The sequence below is a fragment of the Gymnoscopelus braueri genome (genome assembly GCF_963280865.1).
Source record: "Gymnoscopelus braueri genome assembly, chromosome: 15".
Taxonomy (NCBI): Eukaryota; Metazoa; Chordata; class Actinopteri; order Myctophiformes; family Myctophidae; genus Gymnoscopelus; species Gymnoscopelus braueri.
In genome coordinates, this window is record NC_137620.1 from 28,880,614 (window position 1) to 28,903,439 (window position 22,826).

Below are 22,826 nucleotides of genomic sequence, written 5' to 3' on the forward strand. Positions count from 1 at the left end.
ACCTTATTTATTTTTATTTATTTTTTGTAAGTATAGTATACTAAAAGAAACTAAACAAAACCCACATCAAATATTTTTCAATTGGACACGTTGCAGAGGAAACCCTATACTATGTTTAAGGTACGTACAGTAGCAGTATACCCGCAAAGAAGACTTTCCCACCTACAGCAATTGTTCAAAATGGCCTTGACTGCCATGGCTGGCTGCTGGCTTTCCCGGACTTCAATCGAATTCACATTTAGGGAACAATCTACAGCAATCTCGCTTTTATTGCACCTCTTTTTCCAAGATGGAACGTTTCGATTTCCTCTGAAGAAACCTGTGTGTGTGAGAGAGAGAGTGAGAGAGAGCACAATACAGAGAGCCTGGCCAAGGTGCTACTGCTGAAATTCCTCTCTGTCAGTAATCCACCACCTATCTTCCCCGCCATAAATACAGGGGCAATATAATCAATCGGCTGGCATAAAGGGCCAGATAAAGTGCTATTATTTCCTATGAACAATGGCCAATATCCGAATGAATGATCGTCATTTGACACAGATCGAATTCTCAACCTCATTATGACACTGGAAATTCGCCAGGGCCACTGCATGATTGGTCATTTGGATGTTCCGATGCAAATATGAGTCAGCTGATATTGGTTACCGTAAGGACTGTGGCTGCATGGCTTTTGAAGCCCTTTTATTGACCGATTTGTTTTCAATCTCTGACTAATCTTGTAGGTCTTTTATTCTCCTTATCTACTGTATAGTTCAATGCATTACGTTACACCATGACTGTATTAAGTTGCTCCATAGCACTCAGCCGAGTGTTTAATCATCAGAGCACTTTTAGTGTACTGTATAGTCACAAAGTAATGGCCAAAGTGCAGCCAGGTAAAAAAAAAGAAGAAAAAAGGACCTGTGCCTGGTTTCAGTCTAAATAAGTCTAAATAAATCCAGTCCAAATAAATCCACAATCGCACACAGTTCCACACAGTGCACTCAGCTAACTGTAGTATACAGCTTGCTTATAATATATCAAAAACTCTCGTAACAACGTGAAGGCCTGCAATAACCCATTCATTCCGGGAACGCATCTGTGTCATTTTAGATTTGAGCTACAGCCATTATTTTATACTTTGGCTATTCAAAAATAGCAGATCTACAAGCTCGTAGCGCAGCACAGAGTGCCACGCTATGAGCTTGTAGATTGAAAATGTTTGCAAATCTTTGAGTATTATATTTTTTAAGCGAACATTTTGAACTCAAATCTTTGCTTCTGGAGGTCACTGGAACAAAATGTTTTACAAAATGCTCGCATTAAAAAATATACGTTCAAAGATTTGCACAAACCTTCCACGATCTTTTCCAAAAAATAGCAGATCTACAAGCTCATAGCGCGGCACTCGGTGCCGCGCTATGAGCTTGTATATCTGCTATTTTTGAATAGCCAAAGAAATCTTTAAAAAATGACACAGATGCGCTCCCGGTCTCAATGGGATAACACAGAAACACTACTTGGGGAGGAGGAAATCTATTGGCTGTAGTTTGTTTCAAAGTGAAGGGTGTTGTCATGGTGCTGTAGTGCTGCTGGGGGGATATAAAAACTAATAATATAGAAGTTGCTGGTGACTTCCCTGCTGTCATGCATGCGGGTGTAATTGACTACTGTAGCCTACAGGCCAAGAGGACTGTATAACATCCAACACAGCGGCCAGACTGTGTCTCATTCACATAGGCCCAATATCATCGTGTGAAATGACTCTTGCTCGTGTGGATACTGTAATTACTAGTTGATTTACACTACAGTATCCACCTGAAGATACACTGTTGTATCCGAGCAGGGCACTTTGACTCAGTGGTTCTCAAGCGTTTCATGTTAAGGATTTTGCCCCGAAAATAGCCGATCGACAAGCTTACAACGCGTCGCAGTAAGCTTGTTGATTTGCTATTTTCGGCGAAAGCTTTCCCCACAATATACTGTAGATGGTGGGGCTTAAGTGGTTAAAGAGAAGATTGTGTGTGTGTGTGTGTGTGTGTGTGTGTGTGTGTGTGTGTGTGTGTGTGTGTGTGTGTGTGTGTGTGTGTGTGTGTGTGTGGAGAGAGAGAGGTTGACACATAATCTATATTCATATTAGCATAGTGTATACAGTATGTCCTGGTCACTTTCCTGTTTCTCACTGCGCGTGTCTAATAAGTATTTGCTCTTTAAACACAACGTGACAATGATGTCACCTGCATGTAGACGCACTGGAGCCAAACCAACAATATTAACTCGGCTTTACAGGGAACAATTTGTCTTGTTTCTTCCTCGTGCAGTGCAGAGCAGAGTTCTTGGGAGTGGTCCTTGACTTTTAGAGCCAGCACTGTTGTTTGGTTATCAGGGCAGTCCTATGGAGTTAAGCTTCTTTAGCTCCAGGCCTAGCCTGGCTAAGATTGTACGTGTTGTGTCGTGTGTGCGTTTGTTTGTTTGTTTGTGCGTGCGCGTGTGTGTGTGCGTGTATGTGCCTGCCTGCCTGCATGTGTGCGTGTGCGTGTGCGTGTGCGTGTGCGTGTGCGTGTGCGTGTGCGTGTGCGCATGTGTCATCTCGTGGCCCTTATGACTTTGTGACTTTCAGCTGACCAGCAGCAGAATGGCCTCCCCGAGGCAGGTAACACACCACAATCACATTGTCAGCACCCAGCCAAACCCAAGGAAAACTTTTGCCTTGCAAATTTGCAACCCAACACTTTTTTTTCCGACCCACACAGACAGCCAGCTATTAGTAGACCTGTCTGCTGGTGTAGTGTACGGTCAGGACAAACAGCCAAGGATGTTTTTTTGGGGGGTATCAAAACAAATCTCGTTATAAATTAGTGTTGTGTCATTGTGACAAACTGTACACATACAGTCATGATGAAGGTCTACAGTGGCACAGATCTGACATACAGTGTTTTCACAGGTTTTCAAAGTGTGGACTTGCCACCAGTGGGGCCATTTGGAAAATATTTGTATTTAGATTACATTTTTTGCTATATTTTAAGCAGTGATGTAAAGTAACTAAGTACATTTACTCAAGTACTGTACTTAAAGGACGACTTCACCCATTTTCAACCTGTCTTCTAATAGGTCCTCACTAATACTCATGATAAAATGGCACCATTTTTGTCTACTCAGTCTGTGTCTCAGAGGAGGGCTTTGGACAGTTCAGAAATCTGCCTACCAGTGACAGCATCAATGGGGAATCCAAGCTGATAGAAACTGCAGGCTTTCTATTCCTGGAAAGTAAGCATTCTACTGTATAATGGAAGCTATTGTTCCCCCCCCCCCCCAAATGTTGATCTTAAAAAATATATTATTAACGATGATCACTGGTAGGCGGGTTTCTGAAGAGTCTACAGCCCTCCACAGACTGAGTAGGAAAAAATGACACAATTTTATCAGGAGCATTAGTGAGGACCTACTGTATTATATGAAGATAGGTTGAAAATGGCTGAAGTCGTACAAAGTCGTACAATTGTGAGGTATTTTTACTTTACTGGAGTATTTTACATTTTCTGTACTTTTACTTCTACTCCACTACATCCCAGAGGCAAATATTATACTTTTACTCCACTACAATTATTTGAAAAACTTTAGTTACTAGTTACTTAGTAGATTGTGATTATTATTACAAAACATACATTACCCACTTCAGCCCTACGTATATATATTTCGGCCATTTGAAAATAGACGATCTACAAGCTCACAATGCGTCGCATTGTGAGCTTGTAGATCTGCTATTTACAAAAGATTTTAATAAAAAAAATTCTGCCACAGATTTTGAGCCAAATGTCTCAATAGTGGGCTGCAGCCAGAGCCTATAGCTATTTGGGGGTCCTTGGCATGGAAAGGTTTAGGAACTAAACTAAAAGTCTAAAACTCTAGCAATGTCTCAAGTCCAAACTGATTGTAACTTAACTCCAGGTAAACAACCACTAATATAAGGACAACCATTTAATGAATAATATTGTTATATGTTATTGAATAGGCCTCATATAGGCTTTTCTGATGCCATGCTATGATGGATATTGTGAAGTGATGTGGTGAATTATATGAACTTTGTTATAAGTAGAGACCTTACTTTGGTTTTATCTGTTCTGAAATAGTAAGCAGGGTAAAAAACGGGTTTAAGCGGATTTGCCTTCCAATATAAAACTGCTGACATGCAGAGATTCTTCATTTCCACATCCAGTCTCAAGACACTACAATCTTTAGTTAAAGGCCCTTCCAAGGTCTGACTGCACCCCTACCATGAGAAACCTTGTAACTCAATTTTTTAATGTTTTTTCCAATAGATTAAAGCCCTATTTTATACTTTGTCACATGACAGTGTCGGGCAAAAGTAGTGAAAATAGCCAACATACAAGCTCACATTGCGTCACAAGCTTGTAGATCTGCCATGTTTACAATTTTTGAAGATTTCCGAAACCTTTTGCCTTTAATGACATGCCCAGAAATGTGGATGCCAGGTTGAAAGTGCATGGTTAAGCCTTTTTTTAAATATTTAGTCAAAGAAAAAACTCCCGTACACAGATTTAGTGGAAATTCAACCACGTTTGGGTCTGTTAGACCTTCATCAGGTTATCTACCTCCTTAGGATAACGTGATGAAGGTCTAACAGACGGAAACGTTGTTGTTATTCCCACTAAATATTTTTCTTGCATTTGAAGACAGTGTGCGAGAGTTTTTTCTTTCAGTACGCTTGGGGCCCTGGTTTGGTCTGTCGTCCTAAGCCAATAATTTGATGACCGACAGCGGTTCCGGTAGGAGACACAGGTCTCCTTTGTGTCTCCTACCGGAACGGCTGCCTACTCAGACAGACCTGCAAGAGTCCATTATTTGGAAGCCCCTCAAGGAACCCTGAGGGTCCATGGACCACACTTTGAGAACCACTGTTCTACTAATTAATGCATTTTGGGTTTATTCTATTTTATTTTTATTTTGGTACAATGAGATAGTATGTGGGGAGTAAGGTTTGCTATATGATGTTTCCCTTTAAAATGAATAGACCAGAATTCTTCTTTCTTTTTCCTTTAATTATTCAGGGAAGCCCGTTGAGAGCAAGCTCTCTTTTTCAAGGACGCCCTGATCACAGCATATAAAATACAATAATGAAAAACAATAACAAACATTTGAATCATATTACAGTGTCACAGATGCAAATAAACAGAGTTACATGAAGCAGGTGCAGTCCCTATGTAGTGAGTCCTCGAGAAGCACCCTGAATGTCTCTATTGAGACCAATCGCACCAGTTTCAGAGAATCCTGAAGTTTGTTCCATTTGTGTGGAGCATAATACATAAAAGCAGTCTTTCCTTGTTCACTGCTCTTACGAGGACTGGTATATCTAATGTGGGGTTGTGAGCGTGTTGAATGACCAGTAACCTTTGGTTTAAGAAGCGAGGATAGGTACAAAGGAAGCTTTCCACACAAGGCCTTATAAATAAATAAAATACAATGTTGCTCTCTACGCACTGCGAGAGATGGCCAACCCACTTTATCATATAAAATACAGTGATGGGTGAGATAATCATCGCCAGTAATAAAACGCAGGGCACTGTGGTAGACTGCTTCAAGAGGCTTCAGTGTGGAGAGTGAAGCATGCATATACAATATATCCCCATAGTCAAAAACAGACATTATTACAGATTGAATTATAGTCTTTCTGCTGGAAAAAGAAAAACAGGACCTGTTTCTATAGAGGAAACCTATTTGTCCCCTTAATCTTTTGATTAGGTTCTCGATATGAACCTTAAATGAGAGCTTGGCATCTAGCCAAATGCCCAGGTATTTATAAGAATTAACTTCAATGTTTATGAAATACATAAAATACTGACTGAGGGAGTGTCTTGCAGATTAGATGAAGATCTGTTAAATGTAAGTGAGACAATACACAAAATGTGATGACATTTACATTTAGTATTTGTGTTAAAATTCTATTCATACCGGCATATGTGAACACACTTTAGGACCAGAACTGAGCTTAATGTAGTGAGACAAGAGTAAGATTGGAGCTGGCCATAAAAAAAGGTTTTGAAGAGCACTGCAGGGAGTTGAACTTTGGCATGGTGGCCCACTCTTTCTATTGATAAACGTATCTGCTATAGGCTTGGGCAGTATTAGTATTATTGTATACCAGGGTCTTTAGAAACAATGATATGATTTTCAATACTGTCAAAAATACACACATGGAATCATAAACATATTGACACATATAGCTATATCTGGAGATGACTTCTTCCAACTGCAAAAGCTGTTCATTAGCCACATGATTATACATATTCAACTGACAGTCTGCCACAACCACCCAAGGTTATTATAGTTTTGTGTTTTTCATTCGGTTTTTTTATTACTTTTTTGTCTTCAATTTCAGTTGAGTTTTGATTCATTTTTAAAGCAGGTTTGCTAGTTTTTCTTTCTTTTTTTAAGTAAAAAAAAAGTTTTTGTGTTTCTATTGTAATATGGGGTAGTCATTGGGGAGATTCAAAAATCTCAGACAAATAGTAAAAGTAGCCGATCTACATCGCAATACGTTGTGAGCTTGTAGCTATTTTACGCTACATTTCTTTTTACAATTCTTGACAACAGGGCTTAAAACTGCCACAGCCTTTGGCAGCACACCGCTCTCTATTTTCGGCAAAGAGATTTGATGTTGAGGGGAAAAAGGAGCAGACCTACTTTAGATAGATCCCTGGGAGACCCCCGGACAACTAAGTAGGGTTTAATAAGTGTTAAGTGATTTCAGTGGAGGTACATGTGCAGAGAGGCAGGAAACAGAGACATAGTGGCATCATGCAGTATAATGGTCTGGCTGGCTGGACCATTTACACACTTTTGCCAAATCACCAATATTACGATATGCAAAAATACCAGACAATATCTAGCCTCATATCACAATATTGATATACTGTCGATATATCACCCATTCATCCTACATATACCCTCTTCTCTTCTGGGGGTCCCTGGCGCAAAACCTTTTCAGATGGGGGGTCCACAGCCGAATACATATCAATTCAGGGGTCCTTGAACCACTGCTCTAGTCCATTGGTTCTCAAAGTGGGGTCCGGGGACCCCCAGGGGTCCTTGGGGGGGGTCCCCAGCAATAAAATCTTTGCTTCTGGGGGTCCCTGGAACAACATATTTTGAGATGGGGGGTCCGCGGCCAAATACATATCATTCTGGGGGTCCTTGACATGAAACATTTTGAGAACCACTGATATTATAGCAACAAAAAACTGTTCAAATTTTCACGTTTTTTTCCCGAAAATAAATTTGATATTTTTTGAATAGCCAAATTAATCTTAAAGTGACACAGATGCGTTCCCGGTCTTAATGGCTTAATTTAGCCTGCACTTTACAGTGCTTCCTTTCATGTCCTGTTATCGCTGTCCTCTTTTCATTGTAGCTATGTTCTACGGCACAGTGGTTTTCAACCCTTGTCATATCAAGGGTCCATTATTTATTCGGCATTTGAGCCACGGACCACCATTTGATGAGATTTAGCCTCTCAGACCCCAAGACTTTTTTTTCAATATTTTGTTATCGTTGGATAACATTGTATCCACTGTTTCACTGTATTGATGTTGGTACCAATAGGAGAGATAACAGGCAAACGTTCATCAAAATAACAATTCTTCTACATTCTCTAATTGTGTAGACTTCTTGTAAATTAAGTAATGCAGATGTTTAATAATAATTTAACTCTTGAGAGTTAAAGATATACAAGGGTCCATTTGGTTACCAACTCTCCATCATTTAGCTGGGGAGCACCTGGAACCCCCTCAAGGACCACTGGTGGTCCCCGGACCACTGGTTGAGAACCACTGTTCTACCACAAGAACATGTCAAATGTTCAGACAAAGTTCACCACAACGTCCATCATACATATAGGCTTTGTTTCGTCTACTTTTAATTGTTCACTAATACATTTGGCTCTTTGGAGCATATTTATTCATACTTATTTTCTTTCAGCAATATTTTGGCTCAGTACGAACCACACCGGAAGGGAACGCCGTTGGCAAGAGTAAATGGCTAATAGTAATTAAACATTTGCCACTTACTACGTCTTTGCAGTCACTCAAGGTAATGTCCGTATTCCATATACTTAGCCACCCCAGGCACGTTAATATTTCCGTAATTTTCGTGTCATGTACATCTCAAAGAAAACATTATTACCCACGTTATCGTCTCTATAAACAACAGTTCTGCTTGACCAAAAGAAAACAGGAGAGATTTTCTTTTTTTAAAGGGTTGCCAGGTTTTGCAAGAGAAACAAGCAACCAGGTCTATGAAAACACAACCAAAAGAAGCAAGCCCTTCGCCCTTTAAAACACATAAATTGCACATCCACAAGCTCACAACTCGTTGCGATAAGCAACTGCACTTTAAGAAACAAGCCCACCAAAAAAAAACATTTGTTAAGCGTGCAAAGGGTTGCCAGATTTTGCAAGATAAACAAGCAACCAGGTCTATGCAAACAAGCCAAAAAGAAGTGATCATAATGTCATAATGTTGCACTTACTATCTTCTCTTTGCAGTCACTTGCGGTAATGTCCGTACGCCATTATAGCGACCCGAGTCGCGGTAATATTTCCGTTCATGTACATCCCAAAGACAACATTATTAATGTGTGATGATGTTGAAGTGATAAGCGTGTGTCGTTAAAAAACGTCCAGGCGGAAACACTACTGCGCCAAAAAGTAGTTCCGCCCCATTGTAGCAGCAGGTAGGTAGGAACCAACAAACTTCAAACTGACACAGAGGCACTTATCCACCTGTTTCCTAGGCTTTTCACTTCCTGTGTGTGTTCCACTTCCTGTCGATTTGATCCAATGAAATCCAATGAAACTGGTCAGATGACTAATGATATCCAATGAAATCCGACAGGAAGTGGAAAACACACAGTCTAGGAAACAGGTGAATAAGGTGCACATATTTGTCCAGCTCACTCTGAAGCCTTTGTATGGTAAATACAACGGTTGAAAACTAGGCTTTCATCAGTCTGCTCAAACATTGTACATTGTACTTTGTACATTGTACACAGTGGTTCTCAACCTTTTTCAAGTCAAGGACCCCCAAATTGATATGTATTTGGCCGCGGACCCTCATCTGAAAAGACTTTCAAAAATAGCAGATTTGTTTTGAATAGCCAAAATATAAATGGATAAAGTGGTTAATCAACTACTTTTGCTGGGAACCCCTGGAACCCCCGAAGGACCCCTGGGGGTCCTCGGACCCCACTTTGAGAACCCACTGGTACACAGGATTTGATGACAGCTCACAAAAGGCATGCTGGGCACTGGAACCAGCAGTTAGTCTAACTCAGCAGATCCTTGCTGATTTTGTTTGTCTCCGTGTTTACCGTCATACAAAAGCCACAGGCCATGTTCACACGGCTGCAATGTAGCTCTTATATCATACTGTGTATTATGTTGCTGTCGGTTGGAAACCTTGTATTGTTGTATGTTCAAAACAGTTACTCTTCAGCAAGTCGTTGCTGTCGGGCAGAAACCTCTTATCTCCATATTTAAACTTTTTGTGTTTTTTTTCGCCCCACTTGAACATACTACAGAGTCACACAAAAGCATCAAAAGTAGCAGTTCCACAAGCTCGTTTTGAGCTTGTAGATCTGCTACTTTTGCTAAATTTGAATTTGAATCCTGAAAAGTAACAGTTTTGTCTGTCTCTGAGACAAAATGAAAAAAAAAACACTTTCCAAAAAAAAAAAGATCTACAACTCACATGTTCCGCATCGCGGCACATTGTGAGCTTGTAGATCATCTATTGTTGCTATTTTTTTGTTTGACACTGTATGATGCTTGATGAGTATGATGTATGATAAAATGTTGTAATATGGTGATACACGGTTTGTGCCCGACAGTGCCGATAATGGAGGAGGATAAAGTGAAGGGATATTTACGGGACAAGAGCTTTGCCAGAGCTTTAGCCTCCTGATCCATCATAGTGTTTTTGTATAAACTTCACTGGTCTTGATGGGTACAGTATGCATACACGTGTGTCATTTTTGTTTTACCGTCCACAACCGCTACAACAGCTGGCATTCGGTACACACTAAACCAGTGGTTCTCAAACGTTTTCGTGCCAAGGAACCCCAAATTGATATGTATGTGGCCGCGGACCCCCACCTGAAAATGTGCCAGGGACCCCCAGAAGCAAAGATTTGTTTAAAATGGCTTTTAAAAAAAAGGGATTTTTCAAAAATATTTTTGAATAGCCAAAGCATAAAATATGGATAAAGGGGTTAAAATGATTGTGACGCTTTATTAACATTTTTTTCTGGGGACCCCCTGGTACCCCTCCCGGACCCCACTTTGAGAACCAATGCACTAAACACCTGGCCAATCTGATGGTGTGTCTGACACAGTACAGCTTCTGATAAGATGAATAATGTAAAATATGACAATAGGAAAACACACAGTGAAGGATAAAAGGCTGGCATTTGAATAGTGGTGACGTGTGTCAGAATATTTGTTGGCTTGGAATATAAAAGGTGCTGTCAAAGTCTTACGCCTGATTTATAATTGGTCGCGCGCCGGTGTCACGCATGGAAAATAGCCGATCTACAAGCTCATCTATGATCTGCAGCAGTGGTTCTCAAAGTGGGGACCCCAGGGGTCCTTGGGGGGTGGGGGGGGGGGGGGGGGCGGTTCCAGGGGGTCCCCCCCAGAAAAAGTAGTTAACATAGCATCACAACAGTTTTATCTTCATCCATTTATACATTGGCTATTCAAAAATGGCAGATCTATTCTCACAGCTTGTATATCTGCTATTTTTTTTTATTTTTATATTATCGAAAATGGAAACATTTGAATAATTTTGAATTAATTTAACATAAATCTTCTCTTGTCTTCTGGGGGGTCCCTGGCACACAACATTTTCAGATGGGGGGGGTCCGCCACGGCCAAATACACATCAATTTGGGGGGTCCTTTGAGAACCGCTGATCTACAGAGCGAGCTTTAACACAGCTCTGCTATTTTCGATCCGCTGCTACACCGACACGCAAAACCAAGCATAAATCAGCCTTTATTAATGTCACTGACTGCACCAATGACTCCCCAAGTCCTCCAGACAAATTCCTGTATATTTATCGTACTTTCTTGGCACAGTTTGTGATTCCACTTGTGATTCTGTGGTGCTGCGAGTCACACAAGAGGTAACAGATATTGTCCACTGCCCCACAGGGTCGGGGTGTTGGCTGGTTAACCCATTTAAAACCGAGAACGCAAAAAAATCAAAAATAGCAGATATACAAGCTCTGATTTGTGTAAATCTTTGAATATATATTTTTTAACGCAAACATATGAACTCAAATCTTTGCTTTTGGGGGATTCTACAAATGTCTTCTAATCCTTTTTCATGTCAAGGACCCCCAAAATTGTATGTATTTTGACGCCAAAAATATTTGCAGAAGCAAAGATTTTAGTTAAAAATGTTCGCTTTAAAAAAGAATATATATATTCAAAGATTTGCACACGTTTTCACGATTTTTCTGCCACGCTATGAGCTTGTATATCTGCTACTTTTTGAATAGCCAAAGAAATCTAAAAATGACACACAGACGCTTTCCCGGTCTTGATGGGTTAAGATTGGAAAGCGTTCCGTCTTGTGGGTACATAGGGTCCCCTAGTACTCTACAAAGAGAGGCTGTGTCCTCTCTCCTCACTTTCTTGCTCCCTCTTCTGACTCTCTCCCTGGCAGACAACCTATTTGAGACTTTGGTGATTAATTATTTACCCAGACAATGAAATGCCAAAGCCCTCCTGACACGCCGCCAGGAGAGAAAAGGTCACCACACCATCCTCATGCGCACACGCACACGCACACGCACACGCACACGCACACGCACACGCACACACACACACACACACACACACACACACACACACACACACAATGCCTTGTGCGCGCACACTTGAGACACACGGACACACACGAGAGATAGTGATGGATGACAATAACATCTTTATCGGTGATACAGGGAGACACCGTTTTCATCCTGATGTACAAATGCCGTAGAGACCAAGGACAAAGCAAAGCCTGATGGATGGGCGGAAATCTTCGGGACATCTCCAGAGAGCCCTCTTGAAGAAGGAGAAAGGAGAAAAAAAACAACAAAACGTTTGCACGTAGGGGTGCGACAGTTATTCAAACGAATGGATTTAATGGATTTAAAACAATAATAGATTTAATTCAAATACAATTGTCAGCTATTTTCAACACTAGTATTGCATGACACCGTTGTATGATGAAGTAAGAATAGGGTGAAAGTGGTTCATCTTTTTCACGTTAATTTGTTAAAATCAACATACTTTTTCGATTATTTGATTAATCGAAAAAATGTGTCAGTAGGATAATCACTAAGAATATAATCCATAGTTGGAGCCCTAGCTTACATGTCAGGGAGGTAAACGTCTCAGTTAATAGCAGTCACACACTAAGTCCAAGTAGCTTAGCGAGCTTGTAGATCGTCTATTTTCAAAAGATATTTTATACATTTTGAACTTGTGAAATGGGACATTCTGCACAATGAGTACTTTTACTTTCAGCACTCGAAGTAGATTTTGATGGCCACACTTTTGTACTTTTACTCAAGTACATTTTAAATACGGGACTACATTGCAGTATTGATACTTTTACTTAAGTAAAACATGTGAGTACTTCCTCCATCGCTGCTCAAGAGCGAATGATGACAGGGGCTTCTGCAGTAACCTTTCCTCGATGAGGGGAGGGGACCCGGGCATCATTGCGAAAATGTCACTGATCGAAAATGTCACCTACCTCGAGGCTGATGATGGCACTTGGCCTGTTTTGAAAAGCCCTGTCGCTGTGAATTTGGGGAGATTTGTGCCTTGTGTTGCAATCTTTCAGCTTTCGGGTGTGTTTGTTGAGATAAAAAAGTTGAAATGAATTTGCTTTTATGTCCCCTCACAGCTCCTTTACACGGCTGGCCAAATGGGGTGCCGATGCTGCCGAATGATAAAAAGGTGAGAAGTGTGTGTGTGTGTGTGTGTGTGTGTGCGCACGCGTGCGCGTGCGTGTGTGTGTGTGCGTGTACGTGCGTGTGTGTGTGTGTGCGAATACATATTGTTTGCACAGCAGTATATCACTAGCCTAGACCAATAATTGTATGACTTTAAGGAATAATATTTATTCATAAGACTACCTCGTGGGCCCTTGCGTCCCCATTCTGGGGACAAACATTCAGCAAAAACAGGTGATCTACAAGCTCAACGTGCCACGTCGAGGTTGTAGATCAGCTACTTTCACGTTGAACTTTCAGATAATAAAAAAGCTATTTTCGGCGAAGACATTTTGAGGGGGAAAAAGGAGGGGGCCTAGCATAGAACCCTGGGGGACCCCAGTCAACAACGTATATATATAATGGTTTAAGTGGTTAATCACAAAACCGCGACCTTCAATCGCCACTACAATTCCCTCTGCCCCAGTAGGCTATCTGTCTGTTCGTAGCAAACTAGACAAGCATTTTTCCCTTTGGAACGCCGGGCCAAATATCTACTCCCCCGCGTAATGATTTTTTGTCCTGTTTCATGCAGATAGTGAGAGGTCCATTTATAATGTGTCTGGACTCGGAGCGACCTCACTTGGGCTCTTTGTATAAACGGCGGGTCAATATGCCAATATCCATCACCCGCTGGCTACTGTAGTGCTCTATAGGCCTGGCCCCTTTGTTAGAAGCCAACAAAGCATTTTGTCACTATTAATGTTCTTTTGAGGTGTGGCGGGAGATCGAGTGAGAGTTTTATTTAAGTTCACATACCAGAGTTATAATCTCTCCTCCTTAAGTGGCTCTCCCTCTCTCTCCCTCTCTCTCTCTCTCACACACTCACACACACGTTTTTCCTTCACATCTCTCCAGTGGTTAATTTGTATATTTTAGAAAGTTTGTGTCCTGGGAAGACACCGAACACACACACACGCAGACATACACGCACACGCACACGCACACACACACACACGCACACGCACACGCACACGCACACGCACACGCACACGCACACGCACACACTCTTTGGAACACACATGATGTGCACCCTCTTAGCCAGTGGTGTAAAGTAACTAAGTACATGTACTCAAGTGCAATTTTGAGTTATTGTTACTTTCTTCAGTATTTACCATTTTCAATACTTTTACTTCTACCCCACTACATCTCAGAGGAAAATATTGTACTTTTACTCCACTACAATATGAAAACGTTAGTTTCTAGTTACTTTGTAGATTTGTATTATTATTACAAAACACACTAACCACTTCAGCCCTATATACATTTTTTAGCCATTTGAAAATAGCAGATCTACAAGCTCACAACGCGTCGCGATGCGACGCATTGTGAGCTTGTAGATCGGCTATTCAAAATATATATATTTTGAACTTGTGAAATGGGACATTCTGCACAATGAGTACTTTTACTTTTGGTACTTTAAGTACATTTTGATGCCGATACTTTTGTACTTTTACTCAAGTGCAATTTGAAATACGGGACTTCTGCTTGTAACAGAATATATCTACAATGCAGTGTCGATACTTTTACTCAAGTAGTACTTCTTCCAACGCTGCTCTTAGCACATTTCCTTCCTTCTTCCCCTGGTTCTTACTGTCACACATTACATTCCTTGCTCCCTAATTGACCGGAGAGGGGTGGTGTCACGTTTCTGGGCTTAGTGGTGTGTGGGGATTGGCAGGGAGGGTCAGGCTGGGTTACTGGGTCAACTCCCACTTACACCAACCTACATGTCAGGTCTCCCCCAAAGCCTCCGCCAGGGAATCCATTTGTAAACAAACAAACAAACAGAAACAGAAGGGTAGGGCTGTCACGATTATGACATTTTACATGACGATTAAAGAGATCATTCACCCCCAAAATATATTTTTTAATATTTTAACTATCCCTTTAATTGTAACTCAAATATTTGCGATTAACGATTTGATTGTGTCTGTTGACTGTTACTGTACATATGGATGAAAATCACATTTCTGTTTGAAAAAAAACATCAATAGTAGAAATAGCCGATATAAATGAATGACCTACAGAGATAGAGATATCAAAAGCAGAGGCAAATATGCTTTTGATAAAGCAAACCAACCCAGCAAATCCAACCCTAATAGCATGACAATCAGACATTCCCCCATCGCTTAAAGCAGTGGTTCTCAACCTTTTCAGGCCGTGACCCCGCAAAATAATCAGATTTGAACTCGGGACCACTGGGGACCACTGATAAGCACGTGGAATTGTAGGAGTTGAGGCTTTACATTTAGTTTGATTCAGTTCCATAGATAAATATTGTGAAGATATCAGATCTACAATCTCACAACGCCTCGCGTTGTGAGGCGTAGTGAGCTTGTAGATCGGCTATTTTCACAATTTGTGCCTCTTTTTTATGTTATTTGACAACTTAATATTTATAATATAGTTTGTTGATTACTTTTTAATGCAGTAATGGTATTTCTTTCCCTTTTATCTTTTTCTTTTTTGAGGTATTAAAAAGGACTGAAAAGTCCTTAAATTGTCACTTCACTGTCATCTGGGGACCCCCCCCAAAATCATGTGGGAACCCCCCTGGGGGTCCCAACCCACAGGTTGAGAACCACCGGCTTAGAGGAAAACAAAGTGGGCATGGCGTGCAGTACAGGAGCTAATTCCGTGTGTGTGATCATATGCTACTCAAAACAAACACACCAGAAATTCTGACTTTGTTTGGAAATGGACTGCGATTAACATCATTCCAGTTCTTGGAACGGAAAGACATTGAAGAAGAGTGCTATTGGGTCGGCAGCTCGGGAGGTACAGCGGCCGTTTGGGAACCAGAGGGTTCGCGGTTCAACTCCCTGGCTCCTTCTGGCTTCTAGTGTTGATTCAAAGTGTCCTTGAGCAAGGCACTGAGCCTCAACTGCCCCCCGAGCGCTGCATTCAGTAGTTGCCCAAATAGTTAGGATGGGCTAAAATGTAGAGGATACGTGCCAATGTACTTAAATACCCCAACAGCATCTGAAAGGAGAGCCAATTGTTATTATTGGCATTCCTGTCCAACATTACAAAAACTTTGCTTCAAGACTACTTATCACAGCTTTAAACTTTTTCCTTCCTGCATTAAAATGAAAAATGCTTTGTGCAGAAGCCCCTATTCACTTAGCCAAACACACTAAGTGTAATGGTACTGTTGGCATAAAATCCATAGGCGTGGCTACCTGCTGCATTCTACATGAGCATGGATCTGATGGCCTGGGTCTCTGTTGTAGGAGGATGTAGGGGTTGGTATTGTGATCACATCCTGGAGGGCGTGGCGGTGAGGCATCCCTAATCATTGCCTCTGTCACCATGACATAGCGCAAGCCATGCTAATGGCTTCAGTTACCCAACACATGGAATTGTTGCACGTAAACTTTTATTTACGTTTTATTCAACTCATTCACTTCAGTCATTGTTTGCTGCATGTAATGTATGGGCTGCGGACACACAAATTGACATTGCCATGATGTTTTGTTGTGTTAATAGGGCTGGGTAATCGATATTATTGATATTGTGACATGAGACTTGATACGACTGGGATTTCGGATATCGTAAGGCATTACAGACGATTATTTATAAGAAATCTCATTGCGGCAATATTTTCTGAAAGCACCAATAGACACTATACCCCCACCCTTCCCTTGCCCTACAAGTATGCATTAATAGTGTTTTGTTTTGTCACAATCTTTTTTCCTGTCAGTTTTTTTTTGTAAAGAAGCACTTACAGTGAGAAAGTGACTGATGCACGCACTGTTCTTCATTTTTGTGTCTGGCTTGATGAAGGCAAACCTCAGCACCTAGAGCAGTGGGAGAGAGGGAGAGGAGCAGAGAGCATTAATTTCCTCAACTAAGTGCTGTGAAGGTGGAGAAGGGAGGTGGTGATGTGAGAGACAGACAGAGACAGTAAAAGGTGGTAAAAGCAGAGAGCACTTGACAGCGTTCATGTTTGCGCGTCGTCTTAAAGGGGTAATTCAGGTCACTGTGGCTTTTCTCTGCAAAATTAATAATGCTTCATTTATGCTCCGTCGCGTGACGTTGTCTCTTGCCAAAAATTGCAGATCTACAAGCTCATTGTGCGGCACTCTGTGCCATGAGCTTGTAGATCTGCTATTTTTTAAATAGCCAAAGAAATCGGATTAACGAGCACAAACTACATTAGAAAGATGGCGCATGCTTTGTGCACGAGAGAGAGAGTGAGATGCTCCTAGAATAGGAGAAGAGAAGAGAGGGGAGAGGTGTGATATTGAGGGGGCACTGGAGGGGGCCATGATGCTTGGAGGGGGGTCCCGTAGCAGATGGAAAAACAAGAGGGAAGTGCAGAGCACACACCATACGGCTCTCAGTGGGAGACGTCTGACAGCCTGTTACCCTGTCCACAAAATAGACACAGACACTCTAGGTGTGTGTGAGGGTATGTGTGTACACGTGTACAGCGATTCTTGGGGTGGGGGTGGGGGGGGGTTGCCTGGCATTGGCCAGACTGATAACATGGATTCACTCTCACGTTCCTCCCCATATCAGTCTGGTCTTCGGCCCATAGGGAGCGAGTATGAGAAATCAGAAAATGATTTTGATGCTTTTCACTGTTGTACGGACAGCAGTTGATTGGCCCGATCATTTTCTGATTTCTCATACTCGCTCCCTATGGGCCGAAGTCCAGACTGATACCGTGGAGGAACGTGAGAGTGAATCCACGTCATCAGTCTGGCCAATGCCAGGCTAGGGCCCATCAAAGAGAGGTTGTTTTGCCAGCCCTCAATTTTTTTGGGGGGCTTTTTATGCCTTTATTGATAGTACAGTAGGTAGACAGGAAACGGGGAGAGAGAGATGGGGAGAGACAAGCAGCAAAGCCAAAGGCTGTCGGGATCGGGACTCAAACCCGCGACGCACTGTCTGGCTACATTGGAGCCTAGGTGCCCGGACCGCTTGTCCAGGGGTCCGGGGCGGGCCAACTCTCAATTCTTTAGCGTTCTGGTGAGTGTTCAGGGTGAACTTAGGGTGTGGAACTAAGATGAGAGGTGAATTGGTGAAGTTTACGTTTTACCTCTTCAACTCTGACATCCCAATTTTGGGCATGTTGTAACAGCAAACCTTTTCAAACATAGCCAATCTATTTTCGCTGTGCGACATGATGAATGTATGAAGAAGTATATGATATCATCAGAGAACCGGGCTCACGAAAGTAACCTTCGACCATAACGTGTTTATGGTTGGAATCTCTTATCCCTAAATACGTGTGTCTATGTGTGTACATGTGTGGTCATGTCACAGTTCCATTCCTCCTGTCTACCCAGTTGTCTTCTGCTGAGCTACAAAGATTTGAAGACACACAAACTAAATCTGACCACATTAAGACGGCATGAATAAGTGTTCTCCGTGCTGCACTCCCACGACATGCATGGTCCCATGTACTATACCGTGCACTGTAAAGTCACACCAAGTGATGCTAACATCCCTCCACCACAGAAGGCAGTCCGTTTTTTTGTTTAGTTTTTTCTACGACACGACTGTGTGCGTTCTGAGGTGTAACAATGGCATCTGGTGAGGCGTGGTGACTGCACGACGGGGTGGCCTTGTTGTGTGACAGCGCGTGTCATTGATTCACGCAAGTTCAGAGGTAAAATCTGACACCTGGAGCCCATGCCTTTACAGTCCTGTGTGTTGGCCCTTTTTAGTCTGGTGTGTAAGTAGTGTAGAGTAGGGCTGCCCCTGTTTTTATACAAAAGACAAGCTCGCAATTTTTATGCGAGACAATTTCAGGGCCGGTGTGCATGAGGTCATAGAGAACCATGTGTTCATTTAGAAAATGCGTGCGAATAATCGCACCCTGTCTGCAAAGGCCTTTATTGTCAGGAAATGGGAAAAGTTTTCGATTCCCTGTCACAAGACCTTGAGCATTGCCATTGTTATAATGGATAATGGATAATTCCTTTTAACAGGTCGTTCATGAAAGTCCTTGCGGTCTTGTTTCCAATGAGAACCTGTGAGCAATTACGGGTTAAGAGCCTTGCTCAGGGACAAATTTCATTTCATCGACACATATGCTGGCCTGGCCTGGAATCGAACATGGGGCAACCAGGGCCTCTGGCTCCCTAGGCGGGCTCACTAACCACTCAGCTATGGCCCGGCTCTAAATAAAGGGGAAACTAGGGTGAATTGTAACAAAAAATTCGTGATTTTATTTACTGTCAAATAATGCAAACATTAGTGAAACACAAATTCTCCCTATGTGTGTGGCCATGCTCGGGGGTGGCCCAGGTGGAAGTAAAGTGGAAATTGTGGAAGGGATGGTTTTATGTGGGAGACAGTGGCCAGGTGTCTCCCCTTCCCCTAATTACCTCCAACTCCACCCTCCAATCAGCACTGCAAGAGAGAAAAGTTAATACAGAATAGCCCTGGCAAAGGCTCCAGGGGCCGTCACACCATCAGTGTGTCAATGTGTGTGAACGGGTCCACCCAATGCATACAATGTAAAGTGCTTTGCACCATATAAATGCAGACCACTTACCATTTATGTCTCTCTTTGTTTTGTCTCCCTGTCTTTCTCACACACACAACCCACAGCTACATCTATGACCCGTCCGTTGCGGTGGATGGGAGGAAGAGTGACTCTGCGGGCAGCTCCCTCTACCAGCCGCACCACCTCTCAGGAGACACCCTGGGCCCGAACCCGCTCAGCGGCCACAACAAGCAGAAGCAAGGCCTCCACAACCTGGGCTACAGCAAGTCCAACGACGGCACCCTCAAGCTAGAGGCCGACAACAACCACGTCAACCGGCTGCACGGCGGCGGGCCCGAGCGGGAGCTCGCCCGGCAGGGGAGCGCGGCGCCCTGCCCCGACGGCCGCCTGTACATCATCCAGCCGGAGACCCCGGGGCCGCGATGGGCCACGCAGGACCGAGGCCCCAGCCAGGTGCCCGTCTACCCCAGCGTGCGGGACTACTCCACTCCCTCCCCGTACGACCACACGGACAGCAGAAAGAGCCATCACGGGGACCGAGGGCACCGGGCGACCGGCAACGGCTGGGACTCGTCCATCGGGGACAGGTGCAGGACGCGGAGCGGGAGCCTGTCGGCGGACGAGGGCGTCGGGGGGACGCCGGACCCGGGCGACACGGGGGACGAGGGGAGCGTCCGCTCGGTGGACATCCACACCAGCACCACCAGCGTGTCCTCGGACGAACGGGGCCCGCCGAAGACCCCCGACGGCACCATGGAGAGCGGGATCTGCGTGATGAAGAGCGAGGACGACGAGCCGGAGGAGGAGGAGGATGAGGAGGCGGAGTGCGACGACGCGGAGAGCGTCACGGACTCCATGGTGGCGGAGGCTCTCGCCGCCCTGGAGGCGGCCACCGCCGGAGAGGAGGACTTTGAGTGTGACTGAGAGTCCTGCTCTCTGCAGCAGAGGTCGGGGACGTCCAGGGGATTTACGGCTCCTCATTGACCATCGCGGAAACTTAACCCATTAAGACCTGAGGCGATTCTTAAAAATGTTTCTAAATCCTTAGTTTTTTTTTTTTTTTATAAAAAAAAAAAAATCAAGATTTTTCAAAAATAGCAGATCTACAAGCTCGTAGCGCGGCACTCGGTGCCGCGCTATGAGCTTGTATATCTGCTATTTTTGAATAGCCAAAGGCATCTAAAGTGACACAGAAGCGTTCCAGGTATCAATGGGTTAAAACACTTTTAGAGCGGTGACTTGGAGCCGAGGAAATATAATGTCACAGCCTGCAAAACGGGAAACACTGCCACAAAGAAATAATCTAGATTTTTATACAAGAACGTGGCACGATAGATGCATGAAGATGAATTGAAATGAAGGAAAACCGGTTTACAAAATACATGCTTCCCCCCCCAAAAAAACATTTTCCAAAATCGATTATGGAGTCTTGTTTGTTGTTGTATAATTGCAGTCACTCATGACATTACCGTGTCCATTTTGCTAAGGAAAGGACGGCACAACAAGTCAACACCACAACATTTGTATAAAGCTACAAAATGAAGAGAGGATCTGGTTTCATAGACTGTGAATACTGCCAGCAGCCAGCCAGCCATACAAAGCCTGTTTTTAAAAAAAAAGCCCATTTGAATCTAGCTTTTGCTATACACTCCTCCTTCGGACCCAGAAACTCCACAGTACTTAACGTCTGCCATCTTTGCCATAATGACTACTGCTCTGCATCATAGATAGCAGGGAGCAAGTAGTAATACACTACAGAGGCAGCACAATTAGCATGTGCCCTACGCCCGGTTCACATTCAAGAGAGTCAATATTTTCACAGTGAAGACACGGTGCTTGCCATTGCCTTTTGTTTCTTCAGGGAGCTCAGTCGTGGTTTAACCGAGTGAGCATCAGAGGAAAGGTCATCACGTTATTCCTTTTTTTTTTTTTTTTTTTTATGTACCAATGCTCTGTCTTTGTATTCCCTTATTTATGATATGTTCAGTCAGGTAGGACCTGGCTCAGTAAATACCACGGAGAGAATCTCTGAGCGTTGTGGAACTCATGAATTCATGCAAAGACTTGTGTGTGTGTGTGTGTGTGTGTGTGTGTGTGTGTGTGTGGGGGTAGGGGGAGGGAGCAGAGTAAAGTGCATGAAAATACGGGCCTTATTTATAAAACATACACTGTTTTTACTGTGCTTGTTTCTTGTTTCAAAGCACATACAGTAAGTAAACACTAAATGTATTAATATACAGTATATATACACCGCTATCAATCTGTTTTCTTCCAGTATAGGTTCAAATTAACTTGCAAATAATGACATAAAGATTTCTTTCTATGATTAGCACATTTTCCTTGTCTTAAAATCAGTGTATAAGAACCTTTTATAAATGAGGCCATTTAGCATGCGGTAGCAGATAAGAGCCCATGGCGCGGGTCAGGGGTTTGATTGACGTGACTTTCCGCCCCTGAAGCAAAGACGGTATTTGCACGATCTTGTTTTTTTGAGAACCTAACACATGCTTTAAACATAATCTTAATCTTAGGGTCACTGGAGACCTGTCTAAACTCAACCTCAAATTACGATAAATAATGATTTTCCTTTTCTTTTTTGAATCATTATTGATTTTTAAGAATTATAATGAATTTCTGACATCGTGCTTTGGCCAGAAAGGAATTACTGGGCTTTTTTGTTTGTTTTTCTGGCCTGTGACGTTGGCTCAGTTGTTTCATATTATCTGAAAGTAAACTACAGTAACTGAGGCTAGACTGTACAAAAGAAAATATATTTTCGCTAAAAGACAACACATTTGGTGGCCTTTTAAAGAGTTACAACTACTGTATATGAAGGAGAAAAAAACTAAGCTTTTGTTTAATGAATAATCTTCCGGAAAGATTTTTTTTTTTTTTACTGTGACTCCCATTTTCAGTCATTGTTTGCCTGCCAAAATCATTTCTTTCATTCCATGTGTTTATTAATGTACAATAAAGAAATGTATTTTAAAAATGTCCGTTGTGCCAATAGCCTAGTGTATGCACTGCCAGGTAAAAGCTCTAACCTTTGTATACTTTGTTGACTGGGGTTCCCCAGGGCTTTATATTTGGTCCCCTCCTTTTTCCCACCTCTACACTTAAATCTCTTTGCCGGAAAACAGCTGATCTACAAGCTCACAAAGCTATTTAGTTTTTATTATGACATGACATAACAGTTTCTTTTGGTTCCTCCCAAAGCTTTCATACGGATCATCTCCTCACCCCTAGAGACTAATGCATCTCCTCTTTCACTTTTTCTTTTTACTCCATTGAAGAAATGTCCACGTGCAACTTTGTA

General features: G+C 42.6%; 1 protein-coding gene across 1 annotated transcript in view; it reads left to right on the plus strand.

Annotated features, from left to right (window-relative positions):
- Positions 1-20,505, plus strand: part of LOC308101906 (uncharacterized protein) — a 30,656-nt gene extending 10,151 nt beyond the window's left edge. The window contains exons 2-3 of the mRNA XM_080451445.1: positions 12,957-13,009; positions 19,615-20,505. Of these exons, the coding sequence (XP_080307571.1) occupies positions 12,978-13,009; positions 19,615-20,434 (852 nt within the window). The 5' untranslated portion in view covers positions 12,957-12,977 and the 3' untranslated portion in view covers positions 20,435-20,505. The remainder of the gene's footprint in view (positions 1-12,956; positions 13,010-19,614) is intronic.
- Positions 20,506-22,826: the final 2,321 nt, after the last annotated feature.